The sequence below is a fragment of the Caenorhabditis elegans genome, chromosome X (genome assembly GCF_000002985.6).
Source record: "Caenorhabditis elegans chromosome X".
Lineage (NCBI taxonomy): Eukaryota > Metazoa > Nematoda > Chromadorea > Rhabditida > Rhabditidae > Caenorhabditis > Caenorhabditis elegans.
This window is the reverse complement of record NC_003284.9, coordinates 1,560,559-1,575,319: the sequence shown is the minus strand read 5'-3', so window position 1 is coordinate 1,575,319 and position 14,761 is coordinate 1,560,559. Positions and strand designations below refer to the sequence as shown.

Genomic DNA, 14,761 nt, shown 5'->3' with positions numbered 1-14,761 from the left:
GGAGATGATGAAGCAGGAGGGACGTGGGGAGGGGGGACAAGCATTTGGACTGTTGGTATGGATATGGATGAGAGAAAAAGGCATTGCGACTAATAACAAGCTTGCAACCTTCCTGTTTATCACCACCCCCTTGTATCTTTTCCTATCTTTCACTATCTTCCTCGTTTGGGCTTCTGATTCCGTTTGTTGAAGATTTGGGGGACTGGAGAGGGAGAAGGGGGATTGGAATTGGAGTAGGTTTAGTAGCAAAAATAGAATTTTTTGAAAATAAACAAATTATGGTGCAGAACAGGGCTGTTACAGGTTGCCGGTTGCCGAAAAGTTGACGAAGTTTCGGCAATCAAAAGTTGTCGGTTGCCGAAATTTTTTGGGTTCGGCAACTTCGGCAATTGCTGGTTGCCGCACAGCCCTGGTGCAAATGCTTGAACAAGGATATTTTCTAAAAAATACAAATTATAATACTCTGTACTTCCAAATTTTGACATTTTGAATATTAGGAATATGTAATTTGCAGTGAAACGTTCCAAATATTAAAAAAAAAATCACAAGTCCAGAAGTTAATAAGAAAGATGATCCAAACCTCGTAAAAAAATTTTTGAAACCCAAAATAAGGTAGGCTAAAAAATTTATCGTTTCATCTTTTAGAAATCAATTTGTTAAAGGCCAGGCTGTATCACTACTGTTTGATCTACAAAAAATGCGAGATTTTTCTGCCCAAACATTTGTCACGTCAGCACGTTCTTAGCCATGCAAATCAGTTGAGAACTCTGTGTTGAAACTCTGTGTCTCAACTTCCACATTTTTTGTAGATCAACGTAGTTCGAGCCGAAATGAGACACTCTGACACCACGTGAAAGGTGGAATAGCGCTAGTTGGAAAACTGTTAAAAACTACTCATATGGTGCCAAGGTAATACAAGCCAAGGAAATACCTAATACAGACCATAATAAAACTTTTCAAAAAAAGTAAATTTTTTATTTACTGTCAAAAAGTGACATTTACTCAGTTTTTGCCCTCAAAAACTCATATTTTTCAAATTTCTGGCAAATTGCCAAAAACTTTGACCGGAAATTATAAAAAATCTAAAACTTTTTTGGAGTGTTTTATTATTTATTATGTTTATGATATTCGGTCGTTTTGGAAAATTATACGTGTATTTAGAAAAAATCCCCACTGGCGCTACTTCACCTTTAAATTTCTTCGTAGATTCATTTTTCACATTTCAATTCAATGTTTATCTATAAAACAAAAAGCTCTGTTATCGATACATATCATGTACAGGTTGTATAATATAGGTATAATTTAACATCTACAAAGATAGAAGAAGTCCCAGCAACGTGTTCACAACATTTTCAGCATCGGAATCATTCAGTGAATCTGCTGTGACCACATTTGTACCTGTAGTCAGTCCTGGAATGCTTGTGGCTCCTGAAATTGTAAATCTACTAGGTGATATTTTTCTATAGTTCAAGTACCTCCAACTAATACGCCTATCACTGTTTTGAAATTATTATATGTTGGCTTAATTGTAGTACCATCGTAGGCAGTTCCTGTCCTGGAAAAATAATTATATCATTATCGGAACATAATTTCTTATTAAAAAATTTGAAATTACAATTTCTTTGAACTAAATTTACAAAAAGGACGTTCTGTAAAATTTAAAAAAAACTCACGCGGCAGAAATAAAAATCATGCAGGTTTCACCATTGACAGTTGATGACCATCCTGCACTAGCCATGCTCCCATCCACACTAAACATAAAAATAAACATTTCAATTTATAAAACCTATTAGCTCACTCTTTCAAATCAAGATCAATGTCAGTGTCAGATGCATGTAACGGAAATGGTATGCTGTTCATATTTGCATAGTCATCAATTTGATAAGTTTCATGATCTTCGCCTCCGGGACCGTATCCAAAATGATCAAAATTTCCGCTCAAAATTGATCGGTCATTTAATTTGGACGAAATCAGTCTGACAAAATTGTAGTACTGAAAATTAGACGTTTACCAGTTTTTTTTCCGAAAATTCAATATGCCTACCGTTTGATATGTAGTGAGAGCTTCTTGACTGATATCAGAAGATTGTGTGTCATACATGAAAAGGCAGGTTACGGTAGGTTCTGAAACTGAGGCTCTGAGACTATAAATTCTAAATTTTTAGCTGGACTAAAGCTGACTAGTTAATATCTATTCTACGGTTCATCAATTGTTAGAGAAAATCGAATGATTCTACACGTGATGTTCCGAGACGAGAAAAAAGTTTGTAACATTATTTATTTCAATAAATTATCAGGAGCCCTCGTCCTGTAAAAAATGACATTAAATCTCGAATAGTGACACATTGTTATGAGTTTCTAGTCCAAAGTTTTGCTGGCAACTAACTTGTTATGGAAGTTGTTGGCACTGACGATCCTGAAAAAAAACAATATTTTGAAAGTCAGTCTTTCAGAATCGATAAAGATTTATATGGAATGTCCAAATTTATTGTTCGCGCCTGTTAACTCTGTACTTGTTGATGGTGGTTGTGTGGATGATGACCCCGATGATTCTGTGCTAGACGTGGATAGAGATGATCCTGACACTGTTGATCCTCCTGATGTTGAAGTTTCAGTGCTGCCTGTTCCTGCGCTCATTGTTGATGACTCCGTTGATCCAGTGCTGCCACTGATCGTTGATCCAGAAATTGTGGATTCCGTGCTATCAGGGGTGTTTGTCGATCCTATCGAGGCGCTGGATCCCCCGGAAACCGTCGATTCTGTGCTAGCACTGACGGTTGATACTGAAGATCTAGATGCAGTTGATCCATCTGTTATGGTAGATCCTGTGCTGACACTTACAGTTGAGACGGATGATTCTAAAATTGTGGATTCTCCAGTCGATCCCGTCGACCCAGATACGGTTGATTCTCCAGTGATGGTTGATCCTGTGTTGCCACTCACAGTTGACACGGATGATCCTGAAACTGTAGATTCCGCAGTAACGGTAGATTCTGTCGAGCCAGAAACGGTTGATTCTCCAGTGATGGTGGATCCCGTACTTCCGCTGACAGTAGATACGGTCGATCCTGACACCGTAGATTCTCCACTAGTGCTTGATCCAGTGCTACTAGTTACAGTTGATGCTGATGAACCGGAGACGGTCGATCCTGCTTCTGTGCTTGATCCAGTACTTCCACTGGAAGTAGATGCCGTTGATCCAGACACGGTTGATTCTCCAGTAACAGTTGATCCCGTCGACCCTGACACGGTTGACGGTACAGTGGGGGTTGATTCTGTGCTCCCACTGACAGTAGACTCCGTTGATCCAGATACCGTGGATTCTCCGGTAACGGTCGATCTCGTCGACCCTGACACGGTAGATTCTCCGGTGATGGTTGATCCCGTACTTACACCGACAGTAGTCATCGTAGATTCAGAAATTGTTGATCCTTCTGTGATGGTTGATCCCGTCGACCCAGACACGGTTGATTCTCCAGTGACGGTCGATCCCGTGATGGTTGATTCAGTGCTGCCAGGGGTATCAGTGGATCCTGTGGAAGCACTCATCGTTGATGATCCAGTAGCCGTTGATCCGGTGCTGCCAAATACCGTGGACTCGCCAGTAGTGGTTGATCCAGTGCTCTGACTGATTGTTGATTCTGAGCTAACAGTGGATACTGAGGACTCTGACACGGTCGATTGTCCGGTAGTACTTGAACTTGTGCTCTGACTAACCGTTGACACTGATGAGCCTGATGTAGATGTCTCCACGCTGGATCCAGTGGACGGGCTCATTGTTGACGCTCCAGATACCGTTGATTCTGTACTACCTGGAGAACTTGTGGATCCGGTGGAGACCGTCATATCTGAAGATCCAGAGACCGTTGATCCAGTGCTGCCACTGATTGTCGATAGAGAAGATCCAGATACTGTTGAAATACCAGTGGTGGAGGAATCTGTGCTTCCAGGATTATTTGTGGAACCGGTTGACCCAGTGCTGCCACTGACAGTTGATCCATCTGTTATGGTGGATTCAGTGCTTCCAGGAGTGTTTGTGGATCCTGTCGACGCGCTCATTGTCGAAGGCCCAGTTGATCCTGTGCTACCACTGACAGTTGATACTGATGATCCAGTAACAGTTGATTCCGTGCTTCCAGGAGCATTTGTGGATCCTGTCGAATCACTGATTGTTGATGAGTCACTTACGGTCGATCCCGTGCTACCAGAGACTGTTGACGCTCCAGCTGATGTTGATTCCGTACTTCCACTGACTGTTGATACCGACGAACCAGACACAGTTGACGCCTCGGAAACGGTTGATTCCGTGCTTCCAGGTATAGTTGATGATTCCGTTGAGCCACTGATTGTTGATGCCTCCGTGACCGTGGAACCTGTGACGGTGGAGGCTGACGATCCAGATATGGTTGATGGTCCACTGGTAGACGATCCTGAGCTTTCTGTTGTTCCAGGACTTGCTGTAGATCCCGTGCTTCCGCTCAAAGTAGAGTAAATGGAAGATGCTGATGATACCGGGATGTACGTTGATGGCTGAGAAGATACTGTACTGACTGTCGAAATGGATGAGCCAGCGGATGTTGGAGATTCCGTGCTCAAAGACGATTCTGCAGTTTGGGAGGTAACTGTAGAGCCACTGACTGTAGAAATATCTGTTACGGTAGTCACGGTTGATGCTTGAGGTGAAGTTCCAGCTGTCGCGGTGGAAGAACCGGACGGTAGAGTCACAGTAGTGCCAGACGGAGTAGATGATTGGAGCACAGTAGACTCTGTAGAAGCACCAGGTGCTACTGTTGTAGGTCCTGAGCTCATACTTGTTCCTATTGTCGGTTTAGTTGATTGCTGTGTGGCAGGGGATGTAGCTCCAGCGGTGCTCGAGGATGGAGTATATGTTGAAAGTGAACTCATTGACAGGGATGTACTCTGACTGGGAAGTGGTGTGGAGCTTGATCCGATAGAAGTTTCCGTTGTTACAGCGGTGCTTGCTAAACTTGTTCCAGCAGTAGATGGGCTTGATCCGCCAGTCGTTGGAGTTGTGATTACTGTAGACCGACTTGTCATCACCGTAGTAGGAACGGTTACTACTGTGGACGGCGCTGTGACTACTGTACTTGGATTTGTCACCACCGTAGTAGGAACTGTTACTACAGTCGACGGAACTGTTACTACTGTGGATGGCGTTGTGACTACCGTAGTAGGAGTCGTCGCTACCGTCGGTGAACTTGTGACTACTGTATTTGGTTTTGTGACCACTGTAGAAGGGACTGTCACTACAGTAGACGGTGCTGTGACTACTGTACTTGGTTTTGTCACCGCGGTAGAAGGGACGGTCACAACCGTGGAAGGAACTGTTACTACCGTAGATGGCGTTGTGATTGGGCTGGTGACTACTGTACTTGGAATTGTCACCACCGTAGTAGGAACGGTTACTACTGTAGTAGGGCCTGTGACTGTCGTAGTAGGTACCGTTACTGTTGTAGTAGAACTTGTTTGAGCTGTACTTGGAACTGTTACAACCGTTGTTGGAGATGTAGAAATTGTGACAGTAGTGTTTGGAGCTGCCGAAGTTACATTGGCAGTCGTTGTAGCCATTGTTGATGTGGTTACCGGTGGCGTTTGAGTTGTTCCTGGAGTTTAAGATTTAGTTTAATAAAAATATATCTAGTTAAAAAATCTTACCGATATTCAGAATATTATTAATTTTATTCGAAATATCTTCTGTCGGAGTTGTTGGAATATTATGCGCTGCTTCACCATATCTACTGTTCATATCAGTACTATTCAGTGATAGTGACACAATCACAAATGTTTTTGTAATAACTTTGTTGATGGCAGTTTGAACATTTTTAATATCATCTTCGATCCCGCTGAAATTAATTTTAATTTTAATTTTTTTACTAAGTTTTTTTTTATTTGAAAAATTATTAACTCACTCGTAATTTGTCTGACAAGGCGTGAAAAAAACTAAATCCGTGTTACTATATGCAGATGGGTCGTAACTTTCAATAGCTCTAAAACACAACTTTACAGATACTATGAAAAATCTGAAAAAAAAGAAAACTCACGAAGACTGCTTCACCGCTGAAGAGCCGTCTGCCTTGATGGCTTCAAGTTGATCCAATGCAAGTTGTTTTGTAAGTGGTTCAGTTTTCTGAAATTTTCAAAAATTTGAGGTGAATTTCAATAACTTTTGAGAAATTACCGTTGAGGTACCGGAGTAGGTAGTCAGAATAAAATTTGCATCTTCTGCAGAGCTTGTGAGAAAATTTCGAAGTTGGTTTTTGTTCTGAAAAGTTTTTTGGATGAGTGTCAAGTTTTTGGTGAATGTTAAAATTTTTTAGCAATGCAATTCAAACTCACTGCATTAAAACTACAATCTGTATTAGCATCTCTCTTAAACCTCAAGCTTGAAATCTGCGGCTCTGAATTCGAATTGCACAGGCTCACTGTAATGACACGACCATCAAATGCTGAAAATTGAATAAATTCGAAATGACGGCTTTTTTTTCCATTTAGGCTTACGTGCAGCTTTATTAGGCCTGCTAACCAGCACAATAGTCAAAATCAGGCCGGCCACCAAAGCGGCTGACACCGCCAAAATGAATACAAGGTAAATGCCACGTGGCATTTTGAATTTCAGCTTCATGTCTGAAATTACTTTTTTTTTATTATTATAAATGCAAAACACGTACAAGAAAAACAAGAGGAATTGAAGAGTTTAGAAAAAAGTTTAACGAAAAAAGAAGAAAATCAAAAAAAATTGGTCAGTGCTATTATTTTGGTCAGTGCAAATATTTTGGTCAGTGCAAACCAAACTATAACAAAATTGAAAAAAAGACACTAATGGAAACTGCCGTGCGACCTTTTTATACGGTAGCCAACTGCCTAACACATAAAAACAAGGCATCTGTGCCCCTTAAAAAACCGTGACTGAACTGAGCCACCACCCTCTGGAATGAGAACAATGTGCTGGAGGCGGCAACAACTGGAAACCCTGTGCACCGGCAACCCATAAAGATGTTCTCAGTGATAATAGCAGGGTTGATAGTAAAACAGCCATTAGAAACTGGGCGTCGCCATACTTGAAAAGGAGTTGGGGTGTGAAATGAGATAAAAAATGACGTGCTACGAAAGACAGCCAGGCATCACGAACAAAAAATACGATTCACAAAATGTTTGCAATTTTTTTGGATCCGGTTTTGTCTGGGAGGGTATAGGAGGAGCTGGGAAAATGAACACTTAATTATAACTAGATTCAAAATAGTTATACGTCATTTTTAAAACTTCAGTCTAGACTTATTTTTGACAGAAGTGCAAAGCTAACAAAATTTGCACGCCGAAAAAGGGGGAAACGGTATGTTTCTGATATTTCAAAAAATAAATGTGTTAAAATTAGCAGAAATTGGAGTTAAATAACCCCTACTCCACCTTTAAGTACTATAACCTGAATCGAATAATTTGCTTAAAAAGTGTGTATTAAAACTACAAAGGTCAAAGTCACACGTAAAACTACACACGCAGCAAAATTTTTGAACCCGTTGAAATGTTTCAATTTTCGAGGGAAATAACGCAAACAAATAATAAAAATGGTGCAAGTGATAAAACAAATAAAAATGAAAAGTGTATGGTAAGAAAAATAGCTGGAAGTTTATAGAGAGGAGGCATTCTCTATTAGTGTAGCACTTCTAGAGAGGTATAGGGTCCCGGCAATCTTAGCTGAAGCAGTAAACCTATGAATTTGTTTTGGCTGTGCACGTATCATGCCGAGCATATAAGCTAAAAGTGCCCATACATATTAATTTCACCTGAGAAGTTATACGAAAACTACAGTGACTAACATTGAAAATTGATAAATTTTGGTGCAACTAGGACATTGCAGTACATACTAGATATCAAAAACATATGCAACCTTTATATGAATTGTAATGATAAAAGTTTTCGACAAATTGCACAACTTTCAGTTTCAAACTTTACTATTTATACATCATGCCCGGAAAAAGTTATTTCTTAACTTTATTTTGATTTTCTTCCTGTGCTGTTATCAGGTAGACCTCTCTAAATTTCAAAAGAATGTGAAAATAGTTTTGAACTGAATCATCTTAACTATTAAGAAAATGAGCTTCATATGTATATATGTCAAGAAAAGTAGCCTAAGAAAATAGTTTTATCGAACCTATCAAAGTACTGCTTGAAACTTTCCAATTTTGGAAGGAGAAAATCTCCATTCTTCTCAACTGACTTCAACTGGTTAAAACATTTTTTCTCTGTATGCTCATCGTCGAGAAGAGAAATTTCAACTATGATGTGCAGCCGACATTGCTCCAGGTCCGCGTTAAACCTCACTGATATTTTATGTCGTCGACACTCATTAACCGGTGACCGGCAAACGCTTTATAGAAATAATAAAACATCCCGTTGTGGTAAACCATCATTGAGACAATTTATTTATTACCTACTCATCGCTAATATAACACTTCTGGAAAATCTGTTTTCTTTCTTCGTTCCGTTAAATATGTTTTGCCGCACACCCCTGCTCCTAATCCTATTAGACTCAAATTTTTTAAAAATAATCTCAATTATGCCTAGCACCACTTCCCGACACCCAAAAATAATGTCTACAGATAAAAAAATATGTTTTGAACTATTATCAAATGACGTGTAAATTTCCTACCCTAAATTTGCTCTCTTATCGGGACACTCCCATGAAAACAGGATGGTATGCAAAAATAACATAGTTCTGAATCACGGTGGGACAATTGCAAAAATGGAGGCATGTCTTTCATATGTAGGCCTAGTTCTTTGGCTCTTCAGAGCTTTGAAAATGTTTTGATTTTTATTTGAGACGTGTTTTAAAATTGTTGGTTTTCTAACAACTGAAAATATAGCGCTCATGTGAAAATTTCATTTTGAAAAATTTCGAATTGTCCAGTTATATCAACCTATGTAGTTTCAATAGTTTTGGTAAGAAAAAGTTGTAGTGATAAAGTTGAAATCTATCGAAAAGATACTTTAGTCTAAAATTTCAGTGTTGAAAGTAATTAAAAAGTTGACAAACAATCAGAGTTTTGGAAGGATGGTGCAACTTTTTATTACCAGATTGTTCGAAAAATGATGTTGCAACGCAATAAAACTGATAAAGCGGATGGAAACGTTTTTTTAGGTAAGCGTTAAGCGGGACTGGGGTAAGTTCAAATTATGAGAACTTCAAGAAAAATGTTTTTCAGAGGAATAAATTTTGAATTGAAAATGAGCCGAAGAAAAATAAAATACTAAAACTGAAGCTCAGCTGCAATAAATTTTGAACACCATTTTAAATACCAAAAGATATGCTCACTCGCCCTTTCCGTCTTGCTACGAGACGGTCGCATCTCTCTCCTCCTCTGGTATTGATTGGTTTTCGCCAAAATGCCGCCGCCTGACGATAATTCTGCTAATATTACCGATGATTCGCCGGCAAATCGAACTTCTATCAAATGTGATCCACCGAAAAAAGTACATGGACTCCCGTCTACCCCAACATCCAGTCAGCCAAGCATCAAGGATATTTTAGAGCGTCTCACATACTTGGAGAACCTTGTCGCTGAACAGGCAAAAACCATCGAGGAACTGAAAGCGGCTCAAAACTCCCCATTACCAGCAATTAGCCAGTCGAATAAGAATATATGCCCACTGTACTCGGATATTGTTAAAAGTGATCCTCAATTTGGCCAAGTCACGGCACTCACTCATTTGTCATCGGACTTGCGCAAACTGAACTCCAAATCCGAATATACGATTATTGAGAATGTTACTGATGACAAAGCGAAAGGAAAATCTCCCAACGATATGGAATTTATGAAGAAGTTGTCGAGTATTGAAGATCTTCCGAAACCAACGGAATTTTATCGTTTGAAATGCAAGAACCCTGACATCACTAGTCGTCCACTCAAATTGAAATTCTCCTCTGAAGCGCAACGGGACTCTTTCATTCGTGGGTTTTCTACTGCATTGCATAGCATGCCAGACCGTCCGATTACCCCCAGGCCAATCCGTTGCCGTAGAGATATGACTCCTGAAGAATTGCTGATGCTCAAGAAAATGCGATCCACTGCCTACAATGAGAACCTCAAAGCGGGTGAGATTCGTTATTATGTTCAAGACTTGAAGGTTGCACAGCTATCAAAACCGAGACCATTGCCAACTCAAAAGGAGACACCGGTTCCTACTCCAGTGCTGATGGATTCAGCCTAGGAACTCGGCCACCGGACCGCTAATCATCACCTCAACCATAGTAATTCATCTACATTATCGTGTCCAGTGGTGGCTTCTAATATATTCACTAATTTCACTAATCTATCTCAAGTACATGCAGCAACTAAGGATCTATCAATTTCTAATACCGGCGCCAGGCAAACGTGCAATTACCCAGAAGTATTTCCCGTTGGTTGTGTCCTAGCGAATGTGCGGTCAGTCTCCACTGTGGAACGCCTGAGCTTTATACATAGTCACATTCGATCGATGAATATTGATGCACTCTTTGTAACTGAAACATTTCTAACGCCGTCTACTCTGTGCTGTGCGACGGATATATTATGTCATCGATCTGATCGCTCGGATGCGCATCCAAAGTCAAAAGGAGGTGGTGTTGCAATGTTCCATCGATCTTCACTACTGTTTTCAAAATGCGATGCACTGATCGAAAAATACTACGACCAACACCACTGCGATATACTAGCAATTGATCACAATCCATCGAAGACAAGATTTATCATCGTGTACAGACCTCCGGATACGTCTCTATCACAAACTGCTGCACTTTACCATAACTTATCGGAACTACTAAACAGTTCAAACCGTCGCAACTACATACTTGGTGATTTCAATTTGCCCAACGTTAAATGGACCGACTTGGCACGGCTACCGTGTAACATTCATCGCGATCTTGCGGCATTTATGATCTCCAACAATTTGTATCAGGTTGTGAACAAGCCCACACGAGTTGCTCTATCTGGAATGGAAAATATTTTGGATCTGATTTTCACAGACAGTCCATCTCTAATATCAAGCCTCAAATCGGAATCGCCGCTACTACTGTCAGATCATCTTTCCATTAAATTTGATCTGGTGCTAAGTCAACCAAAAGTAGCACCATCTCTGAAGAAGCATCGTGCCTTATTATTCCGAAAATGCGACTTTAGATCGCTCAATGCACATCTTCAATCGTTCAACTGGCCGCGTCAATTATCCTATTTCTCAAACTGTGAAACCAAACTTATACATTTTCTGAAGATCTTCAATGAGTTGGTTAGAGAATATACACCAATTGCTGTGGAGCGTGCCAAAATTTCTACGAAGTATAGAAGGAATCTACACAGAAGAATGAAGCAACGGAGGTCTAGGAATGTTCACATTGATACAAAAAGGATTATCAAGCTCGACTACTTGCGGTTTGAAAACGATTGGCAAAACAAGAAACTCGGATCGTGGAGTCAAAAAACAGCAATCAGTTATTTAACTTGGTCAAAAAGCGAATAAAACATTCAAATGCTATCACTTGCCTAGAGGTCAACGGACGAACAACAATGGACCCGTCAGAAATCACGGATGAGTTCATCAAAACATTTTCCGAATCCTTTACACTCCCCTCGGAGCCCTTTTCTGCACTGCCGGCTAAAAAACCTTCCAGTATTACGCCGGATTTTTCGCCAGTCAATATACACCGAATTATACAGAAATTACGTCCGAAGATTGGGTATTCTCGAGATGACATTAACTTCTACGTTATAAAAAATTGTGTCCACGCGTTAACAATTCCACTTTCCCACATCTTCTCCGAATCATTTGACTCTGGACATTTCCCGGAGATATGGAAGCAGTCAGTTGTGATACCAATACATAAAAAAGGAAAGCTCTGTGATGCGAACAACTTCAGACCGATTTCATTAACCCATCCACTGTCTAGACTGTTCGAGAAGATTGTAATGGATAAGTTGAGAAGCCTGACCAGTGACAAACTCTCACGATTTCAATTCGGGTTCATGAACCGTCGATCCTGCACCATCGCCCTACTCAACTCTTGCTCCAAGGCATACGAACTACTATCGCGCCGCTCCACCTACGTCGATCTCGTATACTTCGATTTCAAGAAGGCATTCGACTGCGTGCCGTACAATTTGCTACTCTGCAAACTACAATTATTTGGCTTGGATATGAAATTATGCAACTGGTTCCAGTCATTTCTATGTGGACGCAAATCAGTGATCAAAGTTGATGACTACGTATCGGACAATTCATTTGACGTCATATCTGGAGTGCCGCAAGGGTCAGTGAGTGGTCCATATCTTTTCTTGATCTACCTGAATGATCTTCTGGAAATGTTCCCATCTGATGTGTACGTTACGGCTTTCGCCGACGATATCAAAATTCTGGGAGACAACAGCACTGCTATTCAAAGAGCTATTGACATTGTGACGGAATGGTGTACAAAATGGAAACTGAACCTGGCCGAAAACAAAACGAATGTGGTTCATCTTGGGAACAAAAACCCTAAAACGAAATACTTTGCGAATGGTATCCAGATTTCCGAAAAAGATTCAGTGAAAGATCTTGGCGTCTTTGTGGATAACAAGCTCAACTTCAAAAAGCATATCAATTATATTTCTAACTGTGCTCTCCTGGAATGCAAGCAGCTTCTCAAATCGTTTCGTTCTACAAATGCAAACCTCTACTTCAAGCTATTCAACGTCTACGTTCAACCATTATTGAACTATGGAAGTGAAGTCTTCAGTCCAACTGCAAAAAGCCTGATAAAGCAACTTGAAATGCCACTCAAATTCTACTCTAGAAGGGTATTTCAACGCTGCAATATGCAATACACGTCATATGAAGACCGTCTTGCCCAGATGAATCAGAAGTCAGTCCAACATCTACGAATTCTTCAGATACTTCGGACTTTCCACAACATTGTATCTGGAGAATACCACTTCCCAAATGTCTCATCCCTGAAGAAAGCACGATCTCCAAGATTTCCTCTCATGATGAAATCAGTTAGACCCGCCGACAAAAGCTTCCTACTGGCAAACCTGGAAATATGGAACCGCGTTGCCCAACTGATCCCTGAGAAAACTAGCCGACAAATGTTTGCATCTCGATTAAATTTTATTCCCTTGCATTTTCTCCTCCCTTAAAAATTGTGATCTCTTAACTATTACCGGTTAGCAAGATCACTTTAACATTCAATCTTTTATCCGGTGATTATCATGACCTGTCTGTTATCAAATTTTTGATTGAATAAATATATATATATATGCTAACTTCGATAAATGTGCACACCCACTATGTTCTGACTCATTGTGAAGATCGTCACTCCCAACATAATTGTAAATGATAAACTGCTTCCTGTGAGCTGATAACATCTAAAAATATAAAGTTACACTTATTTTTGGGAGGTATTCCAGTAGCAAGCGTCAAATTTTTTGTGCACGTTGTCAGAGTACAACCAAGGTTTTAGTCGATGCACCATGAACTCGGGGCCGATACACCATGTGCATAGGTAAATGAAATTTGATAGAGTTTTAAATTCCAAGTTAATCCTGCACGTTGATCATTTTTATGAGGGTAATAATTCTAATTTTCAGGGGAAATTTTGATCGTTTTTCAATGGAAAGTTTGACGGAATATACACATGGTTTAAATTTTTTTGACTATATTTTGATTTCGGCAACTTCAAAATTTTCAAAGTTGGCAGTTACTAAAAATTTTTGTTTTAGGCTTACTCTCGGAGCAATTACAGTAACCCACACTTTTTTCATGCTGCTATTTCCATTTTTAAATTCCTTTTTTCTGTACCACATTCCACATTTTTTATCAGTAGTTTTTCCTACTAAACCGACGCCTTTCTGCATCCGCTTTATCAAAGTCTCAAATTTTTAATGGGTTAAGGTTAAGGTCTGCAATAAACTTTAACTTTTCTTCCCTTTTCGCAGTCCAGAGTACGGCTATTTACGTCAGAATTTTGAATATCTACTTTAATTTAACATTTGAAATTTTGTGAATATATCCATAACATTTGTCGGTACAGCCCGCGGCAAGATTTCTGTTATTTCTGCAGTCGTCATCTAATTTACACAGTCGAGTAGGTTTAGGTCTAATATAGTGTAATGTTCAGGCATAGTTTTATTGTTCAGGTACACCAATCAGAGCTCATACATCACATTTGCTCAGTTCGAAGGATCAAAAAGTTCCAGATGGTTAATTTTACAGTGAGTTTTCTGATTAAAGGAGTACTAACGGTTCGGACCATTTTGAACGTATAGACCCAAAATGAGCTCAAATGAACGAATTTGGTAATGAAACTGCTCAACAATTTTTCAAAATTTTTTTATGGCGGTTCAAAATTTTGAAAAAATTACACTGATTTTGGCTAAAATCACGAATTTTTCCCATTTTTCCGTGTCACATCTGTCCGAAGTTGGATTTTTTGGAATTATCGTCCTTTTTTACATATATTGGTGATTAACCTCATTTAATTCCGTCGATTAAAGTACAATTAAAGCCGAAAGGTAACCAAAAATCATCGAAATTGGTTACCTATCGGCTTTAAATGTTATTTAATCGACGAAATTAAATGAGATTAACTACTAAAGTATGTAAAAAAAGACGATAATTCCAAAAAATCCAACTTCGAACAGATGTGACACGGATAAATGGGAAAAATTCGTGATTTTAGCCAAAATCAGTGTAATTTTTTCACAATTTTGAACCGCCATAAAAAATTTTTGAAAAAT

General features: G+C 39.6%; 2 protein-coding genes across 2 annotated transcripts; both read right to left on the bottom strand.

Moving 5' to 3' along the window:
• Nucleotides 1-1,309: 1,309 nt before the first annotated feature.
• On the bottom strand, nt 1,310-3,071 carry H02F09.2 (Peptidase_M10_C domain-containing protein; the record flags this gene model as incomplete). The annotated part of the gene is made up of 6 exons (NM_001392729.1): nt 2,841-3,071; nt 2,044-2,782; nt 1,799-1,992; nt 1,674-1,751; nt 1,476-1,555; nt 1,310-1,428 (listed from the first exon to the last, which is right to left on the bottom strand). Exons 2-6 carry the CDS (start codon nt 2,098-2,100, stop codon nt 1,310-1,312), a joined length of 528 nt encoding a protein of 175 aa, NP_001379569.1. The 5' UTR covers nt 2,101-2,782; nt 2,841-3,071.
• H02F09.3 (VWFA domain-containing protein) lies at nt 2,260-6,643 on the bottom strand. Its single transcript, NM_075894.2, has 7 exons — nt 6,519-6,643; nt 6,357-6,466; nt 6,199-6,282; nt 6,062-6,147; nt 5,930-6,007; nt 5,676-5,863; nt 2,260-5,623 (listed from the first exon to the last, which is right to left on the bottom strand). Exons 1-7 carry the CDS (start codon nt 6,640-6,642, stop codon nt 2,466-2,468), a joined length of 3,828 nt encoding a protein of 1,275 aa, NP_508295.1. The 5' UTR covers nt 6,643; the 3' UTR covers nt 2,260-2,465.
• Nucleotides 6,644-14,761: the final 8,118 nt, after the last annotated feature.